The sequence below is a fragment of the Emydura macquarii genome, unplaced genomic scaffold, assembly GCF_026122565.2.
Source record: "Emydura macquarii macquarii isolate MOO-44397 ecotype Brisbane River unplaced genomic scaffold, CSIRO-AGI_Emac_v2 contig_3451, whole genome shotgun sequence".
Classification (NCBI taxonomy): Eukaryota; Metazoa; Chordata; order Testudines; family Chelidae; genus Emydura; species Emydura macquarii.
In genome coordinates, this window is record NW_027133588.1 from 3,326,300 (window position 1) to 3,337,116 (window position 10,817).

At 39.5% G+C, this 10,817-nt stretch overlaps 1 protein-coding gene across 3 annotated transcripts in view; it reads left to right on the forward strand.

Annotated features, from left to right (window-relative positions):
* Window positions 1-10,817, forward strand: part of NRG4 (neuregulin 4) — a 49,179-nt gene that overhangs the window by 33,382 nt on the left and 4,980 nt on the right. For all 3 annotated transcript variants that reach the window (XM_067534762.1, XM_067534761.1, XM_067534763.1), the window contains exons 5-6: window positions 3,601-3,750; window positions 10,712-10,791. In XM_067534762.1, coding sequence (XP_067390863.1) covers window positions 3,601-3,750; window positions 10,712-10,791 — 230 coding nt within the window. The remainder of the gene's footprint in view (window positions 1-3,600; window positions 3,751-10,711; window positions 10,792-10,817) is intronic.

Sequence of the window (10,817 nt, forward strand, 5' to 3'; positions counted from 1 at the left end):
CACATCACTTTGTCTCTAGAAGCCTCCGAAAACAGCTGTTTGTGCTTGCCCATGCTTTTGCAAGTGTTGGCCTTAAATGTTAATATTTTTCATATTTGATATTCTGGTTTTTCTTCCACTGGGTCAAGATAGTTTGTTCCCCATACACAGATTCCTTGTGGTTGGCTCCTCCTCCAATGCAGCTGTCTCATTTCTGCTGCCTTTAAGTCTGCTTATAACCCTTTGACAGGCTATAATCTAGCCTTTAAAGTATGTATTTTACAAGGCAAGTTGAAATCTTGATAACTGTCTGAAATCCTGTTTTCACAGTTTTAAAGCTCACAGCTTTACTAATAGTCCTTTGAAATCTGTTTTCTTCCAACATTTTCTGTTTAAATTAGAAATTCTAATTTCTCGTAGGATGCAGTAAGACTATATTTTGCCTTTTTAAATTCATATTAGAATCCTACATAGTAGGATTGTTAAAGTCAGCAGATAATGTATTGCAACAGCATGCAAGTAACGATTGCTACAGCAACACTTGCCCTTGTGACCACAAGGCTTAATTAGTATAATTCCTTCTTACTTGGCCTTACTGCAGGGCTTCTGTCTCTTGCAGACACGCTTTCACAACGCAGCAGCATTTATCCACTGAATTGAGCAACTGCAAACACATCATGATTAATCTGTGTTCTTACATTGGCTGCCTATAACATGGCAGATTTAAAATCAACTGTACCAGTTTATAATCAAAGCCCTTAAAGTATGGAGCTTGGCCTCCTTAGAGACCTCCTGTTACAGTTTCAACCTGATGGATATCTGTGCTCATACACCACATGCTTTTCAGAGGCAGGAGGCTGAATTTTCTTCTCACTTGATGTCAATCAGAAACACTATTGAAATCATTGGAGTTATACTGGTGTAAGAGGATAATCGGGTTCTTAGGGTGAGGAACTCATTCAGCCTTGAAATCCGCTCAGTCTGTCTTTTAAAAAAACAAATATAGTAAAAATGTTTTCCTTCCTTAGGAGGCCTTAGAACAACGGTTGCCCTGATATTTGTTACAGTTCCTCACCTTTCTTGTGTACCAGATCCAACAAATGTTGTTTCGTTTTTAACTTTAAGAAAGGTGGTTTTTAATAGAATGTTTTAGCCATTTCTAAAAATGCACTAATGTCCTAAACCAATTGGTAGGGTCACTGTATTCATAATTTTGTTTGTAAAGGTTAAAAATGTAACCAGTACATAATCCAATACCCTGACATTAAGCATTCCTGTTTCTATAAAGGGCTTCATTAGTTTATAGTTCACTTTAAATGGTGCTTTATATTTTTACAAGGAATATTTAGGCTATAGGACAATATTTTCCAAACGTTGGCCTTCTTTGGGGGAAGGGGCACTAGGTTAATCTACAGGAGCAGTAGGGGAAGCTGCAAGACCCCCAGATCAACCCGCACCTGATTTTACAAACATGCTACTGCAATGGTGGGTAGAACAGCTGAAAAGTCCTTAAGAGACTTAAGCATAACAGGTTCATTATGCTATAACTCAAGAGTTAGACCACTATTTCTGTGGTAAAAATTTGCTTTGGTCTAAAAGTGGAATGGAAAATCTCAATTTTGAGTGCAAAATTTTCAGTACAAAATCTGAAAGAAAAAAATTGAACATTTTAAAATTAAATGAGAAAAAAATGACCGTCTGCTGTTCAGACCTTTCTCCTCCCCTCTTCATTTCCCTTAGAGTGTTTTTTTAAAGTACTTTTTTAAAAGATGTTTTGCAGTGCTCTAGTTCATACATGTGAAGTATATTTTGTCATCTTGGCAACAGATAGATGATTTATGTCTTGAGAGAAGTGTCAGGTGAGGTTTTTTGGCCTGCGATTCTATAGACTTAATGAAGTATATACCTGGATCACAGAACAACAGATTTTGGGTTACATTCTGCCTCCCCCAATAATCCTGGTGATAGAAGCCTGACTATCTGTTACCTTTGATCTTGTGCAGCCATTTACACCTCTCTGAGATGGGGAGAGAGAGTAACTGACTGCATTAAGTACAAGTGTCTTGAGAGATGATGTAGTCGATGATCAGGCCCTATGTCTGCTCCAGGAACACCTCTCCAAGAACTACTGCCAGAGCTATTGCCAATGTGCAGCCCCTTTGCGCAGTGCAGTAAAGTCTTAATTTGACCCTTTGTACAGCATTTACTGGCTATGAAGGAATTTCTTGAGCTATTAGTATGCCAATCACAAACTACCATGCCAAAAATCACAAATCTGTGTTCTACTTAGAGGCTAAAAATCCAGAACTCAGCACTGAGCCCAGATAGCCAAGATAGACACTGGACAGATCTTCAAGACAAACCTATTGGATTAGTCTTAGGAGCTCATGTAAATGCTTGCACACACTTCCTCTTTTCTTTATTACCATAAAACTTGAGGTAACATAGTCTGTCTCAGGATGTCATGAAGAGAAACTATGAAAGATCACAATAGGTACAAAATTTATGGGGGTCACTTTTCTGTTTTGTAGTTTAGTAAAATGATTGGCAGTTTGGAAAATCAAATGTGTACAGTGGTGCTTGGCTTACCTAGCTGTACACATACAGTTCAGTGAGGTGTGTGACTTTTGCACACATTTTAGCACGGCCTGTAATTATCAGTGACCAGACACATGGGTGGTCGTGTCCAGTGGCTTGAGCAGGAGTCAGTAGCCAGTAATCCAAGCAAAGCATCAGATTGGGAGTCGGAGACCAGGCACTAGAGCCAACAGACAGAAATGAAGTCAGGAATTGGCGCAGATGGTCAGAACCAGGTGACCTTGGGGGTCAAGGCAGGAGCAGGGCAAAGCAAGGCAGGAGCAGCTATCAAAGCTGTGGGCAAATACTTTTACCAGCCACTGAACTGGAGCTGCTGCTGGGCAGGTCTGCTGACTCTTTCAACCAATCAGGCAGCCTGTTTCATACCAGCTCAGCTTGTTAGATTGCTGGCAACTGGCACTGCTATATGCCTTGCTTCCAGACTAGATCTGGTGCAGGCCCGGATTCCTGACAATAATATACACTTAAACAGCAGAAATGTTGTTACATTGTGTCAGAAGCTATAGCAATCTCCAAAGACGTTGCATCTCCTTAGTTCTGGAAAAAATGTTGAGAAGCTTGACACAAGATTGCCATTATGTCACTGCATATACTACGAATGTAACTGTCATTGCAATTTGTTAAGTGTTTTTCATGCCTCACGTCTCAATGAATGCCCATTTCCTTGATCTGTCATAACAGTAGCAAGCTCTTGGACAGAGAAAAAAAGGGAGCATAATGTAGCTACTGGATTCATAATGCACATATAGGAAAGAAATCATTTAAGAGCACTTTTGGGGAGAATGATGCTTCTTTATCCCAGTCCAGTCATGTAAAAAAGATTGAAGGGGATGATGTCAGAAATTCCCATTAGTCTATAAATAGGATTGATGTGAATATGCACTATAGAAATAAATATAAATTAATTGTACTGATTCAGAAAATGACTCCCCTTCCCGCCAAAAAAGAAAAAGAGCCAGCTTTTGGTTTTCATATTAGATGATAGTGTACAAAATCTAATTTATATAAAACTTGGTTTCACAGGTGTATTGAGAACTATACAGGAGCCCGTTGTGAAGAAGTTTTGCTACCTAGTCTCAAGACCCAAATTAAAAGTGAACTGTTTGCAGCTTTCTTGGCTTCAGTTGTTGTTCTAGGAATTCTTGTAATTGGAGCATTCTACTTCCTTTGCAGGTAAAAGTGCTTCAGAGTACTGAAGCTATTCAATCAAGTAGAAATATATTTTCTAGTAATCATGTACTAAGTATTTTAATTTAAAATGATTATGTAATGAATTATCCATTAGATATGCATGATTATCCAGCAAAATTAATGTACCTTTTGCTTTTAATATTTTACTTTCTAGTTTGTAGTTCTCTGGAATGCCTTTTTCAGCTTTGTCATCTGTAGTCACTTTACAAAAGCTCATTGTGACACACACTGTTTCCTATCATAGCTAAAAGCATATCCAGAATCAGAGTGTATAACACATCAAGGTACAACTCCCTTTACATTGCCAGTTTGCAAAAAAGTGGAGGTAGAAACCTGTCAGCTGCAGTGCTCAGAAATCAACACTGTGAGTAACATTTTCAAAAGCATCTCATTATACAGGATCCTCCATCCCATTTAAAGTCAACAACTTAGACACTTTTGAGAATTTTACCCTTCAACTGTAAAAATAAAATGTACCATAAAATTACATGCAGAGCCAATTTATGATTCCCTCGGTATGGCTGTGCTGGGAATAGGGAGAGCAGAGCTATTCTACTGAATCAACTTGGTGGCCACGCTAAGAGGATTAGCTCCAACCCAGGAGCACTAAAGGCAGGGACAGAGGATCTGAAGGAGGCAACCTAAACAGCCAAGTACAGGAATAAGCGCAGGTTGAAATTCGTTTGTTATTTAAGTTAATGAAAAAATGCAATGAAGAAGACAAGTAATGCACACATACTGGATATGATTCAGTGCAGTGTGTCTCAGCCTTTCTAGACTACTGTACCCCTTTTAGATTTGTCTTGTGTACCACCCCAAGTTTCACTTCAAATTACTTGCTTACAAAATTAGACATAAAAATACAAAAGTGTCACAGCACAGTATTACTGAAAAATTGCTTACTTTCTCATTTTTACCACATAATTATACATCAAATGGAATATATTGTACTTGTATTTCAGTGCATAGTATATAAAGTATAAACAAATCATTGTCTGTATGAAATTTTAGTTTGTACGGACTTCGCTAGTGCTTTTTATGTAGCCTGTTGTAAAACTAGGCAAATATCTAAATGAGTTAATGTTCCCCCTGACAGATCTCTATGTACCTCCCGGCTATGCATACCCCTGGTTGAGAACCATTGGTCTAGTGCTAAGAATAGGATGGGAATGCCAGTGACTTACAGCTACTGTTACCTTAGGTCTGACCATACTTAAATTTTGCCAGTATATTTATGTCAGTTAGAAATTTGGGGGAAGGGGGAAAAGAATCACATCCCTATCTGACATAGCTATGCCAGCAAAAACCCTAGCATAGACACAATTAAACTGGCAAAGAAGTAATTTAATTCAGGGAACTGGTATAAGCAAGAGGACCCTTTTTCTGATATAAACTGCATCTCCGTTAGGAGTGCTGCCTGTATAGCTAGCTATACCAGCAAACCTTTTCTGGCACGGACAAGACCGTACATGTTCGTGCAATTCAGCACGAACAGTAATCCCACAGTTACTACTTTAAAATACATTTGTAGGTCACCTTAAAACATAGGCATTCCAACTGCCAAAGAATGTTCCTGAAACATTTTACAGTTTTAAAGTTTTTTTTTTTTTTTTTTTTTTTTTAAAGTGGTAGGCGTTATACTGGAGACTAGGATAATAATAAAACAGATTCTTGTTCCTGTATAACACAGGAAGCTTTTTTACACTAATGCACGATTCACTGTCTGCATTATTCACGTGTACTTGGTTTGCTAGACATCTCAGGTATCCCGTTTTCACTTTTGCTTATTGTCCTGCATATCTGATGGCTGTAGTTAACTCAGGGCTAATCTAAGTGCCCAGAGTTACTCGGATGTACGTAGGTCAGCCCAATCGGTAGTCACACTTTACTCCCTTGCTGTTAGATCATCAGTACTTTTCCAGCTCACACCCTGGCATAAAACTATCTGGACATATTTTCCACCTTTACCAGCCAGCATATTAATCCCTGAAATCCAGTCTAGTTCATTTTTACTATTAGTGTCCACTAACTTGTGGTTGAACTCCACGAGCTGTGACTTTGCTCCTATAGCTCTCACACATCGCTCACTTACAGCCGTCCCTTGGCTGTGACTGACTAGGCCTCCTGCACTTCTCCTTTCTTTATCCTTCCAAATCCATGTTGGGTCTTCTGTGGAGCAGATTCAGTCCCTCTACTAAAAGTCCCTTTACGCAACTAGACTTGTTTCATTTCAGCTGATGTAATCAAAACTTGATCCTTTTTTTTCCTTAACCAAATACAATTAGAAGAAGCAAAATCTATTTTATACAAATACTCTCGATAGTCCAGAGGCAGTTGTTGTAAAAGGTACCAAAACCATTGCATAGTCACCATTTTAATTAAATCAATCCTGCCTATCACTGGGACAGGAAACCCTCTCCATCTCATTAAACTCCTCCAGAGGAGCTAGTGGCAAGAGACTACATTTCTAGAATTGCTGTGAATTAACTGAAATAATAATAAATGAGACCTTCACTAACCTTTTAAAATACATGCCAGCAGTCTTACAGTTCTTTAGAGGTGAGATTTGCTTCTGGGTAGAGGAGCTGAAAAATGCCTCCAATGCAATAGAACTGCAGATGTTTCAATATGCACAAGATGCATAGCACAGGAGTGATCAAGCATAGGGACTTCTTTCTTCCTGCAGGCAGCAGAGCTGGAGAAAGAGTAGAGGCATCAATCACTGGATCCTCAGTTACATGGACCTAGTGGCCACACGTCCCTGTGCCAAGGGTGTGAAGGGGAGAGTGCCACTGTTTTAGTTCAGGGACTAGAATAACATTCACAAAGAATGCATGCAGCTTCCCTGCTCATTGGTTTGCAGGCTGGATCCTAAATTACATATCCATTGACACAGGCTTTGTGCACAGGATGGACAGGATGATTTTCTGCCTAGCAGAACAACAAAGGGGCAGCAACCCAGTTTTTATATATTAGACCTTGAATCCAGAGTATAACACAGACTATTGTGGGAGATCTCAAAAAGCAGTGACTGATTTCTCTAGCCACTAAGAAGGGAACATCACTTGCTGCATAAAGGGAGTATTAGCCTTGCAGTCTTCATTATTCCACAGAAGCCTAATATGGTACGCTTCCCTACTGCCAAAGTCTCTATATATAGACAAAAAGTTTGCCAGATGAAAATCTTTAGCTCTTGATTGAGGTGATCAGATCATAGGTTTTTCAAGGTGGATGCTTCAGTCCATTCCCATTTCTTCAGAGTTATAAACAAGGATCATTGATACCAACCATGGTTAACAATCTCTACTACCTGGTGCTATTCTTGGTTTAAAATACATTGTTACTTACAAATCAAGCCATCCCATCTATCATTTAATCTTCTGGGGCTTATGTGTAGGTTTTCTGGTGGGTCAGCCCTAGAGTTCATGTCATTCTTGACTTGTCCTTTTAGAGTTTATTTGTCTGAAGAATATAAGAAAAATTGGGTGTTATCCAATTCCCACTTCTTCACCTGTCTTTAACCTAGGCATTATATTTGATCTAGAATTGAAACTCCACAAAACAAAGTGGATTTCTCTGTTGTATTTATTTATGAGTAATAATTTCTATGGCTCTAACACCACAGGATCTTAGCATTTCATAAATGTTAATGAATTTAGATTTATACTCCCTCCTGAAATTAGAAAGTATAAGTATCACTAATTTATATATAGGGAAAATGAAGCACATTAGTTGACTTGCGTAAGTCACATAGCAAGTCTGTGGCAGAGCTGGGAACAGAACCCAGTTCTCCTGATTCCCAGGCTTTACGGTGTTACTCTCTACCCTGGACTGTGTCACTATGGCAGATTTCTGGGCTGTGTATGTATGTGTGAACAGGGCTAGAATATTCCCCCTATTTATAGAACTCAGGAGTGATTGATGGGGACAGTAGCTCACAAATGGGGATGACTATGTGGCAAAAATAGCTGGGTGAACAGTAGGGAGCAATCCTGGCTTTCATATGTATCTGAATAATCCAATCTTTATCAGCTGGGCTCTAAAAGAATTTCAGTAAAAAAGGACACTAGGATTTATTTTTTCTTATGTCAGAGGTGCTTTCCAACTTTCCAGCAATCTGAAACAGTTACATTTTTATACTGTATTTGATCATGCCTAGGGATTCATCAGGACAGCATGCACACAAAACCTGCACACAGAGGGAAAATGGGAGAGAATCAGTGATGAAAGAGGGAGCATTTGAAATGGATAGAGGGACAGAGAGGGTGCATGAGGAAATGAAGGAAGGTCTGAGTGAAATGGGAAACTGTTGAAGGGAACAGAGCAAAATGAAGAAATCGACAGAGTAGTGGGAGAGCAGGATAGAACTAAAGGGATAGAGCCAGGGGGAGACAGGGTAAAAGTGCTAGGATTTTCAATTGGCCCTAAGGCCCAGAAATTATCTTGGTAACCCTTTCCATGGGAGGGGGAGATGGGACTTTCTTTTCTCCTTTTGCCCCATCCTGCTTGTACTGAAATAAATAGCAAAAGCATCATAGACTTTAACAGGTGCAGGATCCGCCCTTTGTGGAGCTTTAAAGCCTTTCTAAAAGATCCATCTCTCTTCTCAATGAAATTTTTGAGAGTTTTGCTATTTATCTCTGTGGGATCAGGCTGGGTCGTCAAGAATGGTAATTCTGTGTCATCATCTCCACCCAGACCCCTCAGATACAGTTTGTCTATTTTTGGTAAACAGAAACTGATAATCACCTACCTTTGTCATTCAGAGAAATCCAAAGTAATTTTCAGTAACTTGAATCCTACAGTCTTCTTGCTTCCACTGATGACATTGCATGCTTGGCTCCTATATGTAAAAGATCACTTCCCTGGTTACTGAAGTGCAGCCTGCTCTGGGGGAAATATGGTGGTTGTTTAACAGAGCAACATATTACACAACAGTTTAGAACAGGACATCCTGACTTCCCTGATGCTACAAGAAAGCTACAATATCTAACTGAAACCATAGGGCTGTATGTACATTGGGTTTTTCCTTCCCCAAATTTCCTAGTGGTGCAGTTCCATCATGGCTAGTAACAATGGAGAAATAGTGTAGAGAGAGGTTCTGTGATTATTTTTACTATCATGTTGTTCAGTGCTGCTCAGATTGTAATAGTTTAGTGGTAAAAATGCTGACTGATGTGAGAGCCTGGTCTAGCTTAACACTCCCATCATTGCTAGCACCTATGGAGCTAAACTGCAGTGGCAGATCATTTTGGGAGAAAGGCTAGTTTAGACCAGGCCTCGCTGAATTTAAAGAAGGCAAAATGTAATTAGTACCCAGGTTGGAATATGGCGAGGATACTGGGATTTACATGTTTACTCTTAGAAAAAATGCAAAGGGACCTTTAATGGTCATGTAGCCAAGACCCTGGTTTTATGTTTCTTCAGAAAGAATGAAGTCTTGTAAAATTATTTTGTATCTTTACTGGGACACTTGCTCTTCACACCCAAAAATATTGTATTATGTAGCAGGTACTACAAGTGACTTGAGTTTTAGAAACTTAGTTTTTATTTGATGCTTTACCGAGCTCTATTCAGAAATTTTCTTCTGTTCCATGAACAGCAAAGCAGACATGCCCAACTCTGCTTGTTTAGAAGAGGGAGCCTGTAACTTTTATCAAAATGTTGTACAATTATGTCCACACTGTCCCTTCTGAAAGTTTACCACATAAGAGTGTTCCAACTGTCCTCCAGAATTGCTGGTACCTACAGCATAATGTCAACATTAACCAGAGCTAAATATTTACATTGAGAATTGAAAAATGGGATTTCAAGGATTCTTTAATTGAAAGAATTGGTTTCATGTAGGCGAGCGCTGAATGTGAATTTCTGCTTTAACAATTATCAATGCCATTGGGCCAGTTTCTGGCCTGACTCTGGAGCAGCATAAAGGGGCCATATAACTAGCTTAACCAGTTAGCTGAGCAAGAGCAAGATGGAGTGTACCAGCTTCCTGTATGGCACAGAAGGGGGTGGGAGAAGAGACGGCTCCTTGGACACTCCCCTCCCCACCCATGCAGATCTAGGCACAATCTAGCTGTTGTCTAAATGGAACTAAACAAAATGGCATGAAGAAAGACTACTGATGTGTCACTGAGGAAAGACGGTATTCAGTGCTTGCTGTTAGAGTAGAGGTGTTCCTAAGAGAGCAAAAGGCAAATTTCATTACAAGCAATTCAAGAGTCCCGGTGCAAGTCCACCGTGAACCCTAATCTAAGGAGAAGGCTGCACAAGGTATACAAGAAAACAGTAAAAGCGGTGGCTGATTTGAATGTAGTCTAGAATCCACTGAGACAGAAAGGAGCAAAACTGACAGCTTCTCTCAAGACAGCTGTCTAAAGTGTTTTGTTTTTTTAAAAAAAAGAAGGACAAAAGTGGGTGAGAATGTATTTTATTGGATCAACTTCTGTTGGTGAAAGAGAAAAGCTTTCAAGCTCCAGAGCTCTTCAAAAAAAGGTTAGCTGTGTTTAAACTGCTTTGTAGAAAGCATCCCTTCAGCATTTTGAAAGGGCTTGTTAGATTTATATGATTAATTAGTTAAAATTTTATTATATTACCAATTTTATAACAAAGCCCCTAGAGGCAGCCTGGAGCAGAGGCAGTAGCTGGGAGTCATGCACTTGTGAGTTCTAATCCTGGCATGCTGTGTGGTTTTGAGCAAATTTCTTCTCTGCCTTCCCCTCCCCCACTGAAATGTTGCTCATACTTAGCCTACCTCAAAGTGGGTCCAAGTATTAATTAAAATTTGTCATGTGTTTTGAAGTTTAAAGGGCTAATATTACATTGTCAGTGAAAGCACCATTCATTTACTGAGTCTCTTTTCTCTCACTGATTTTTTTTCTCATTCTGTGTTCTTCATTTGTCCCCCATCCCTCTTTTTTTTTGGTCACTTATTCACGGTCAGGAAAGTCCACATTCCAAGGGCCAGCTCAACAGAGCATGGTGCCAGCCTGGTTGAGACTAGCAGCAGCAATGGCTGCAACAGTGAGTACATTTAAAATTAAGTGGTA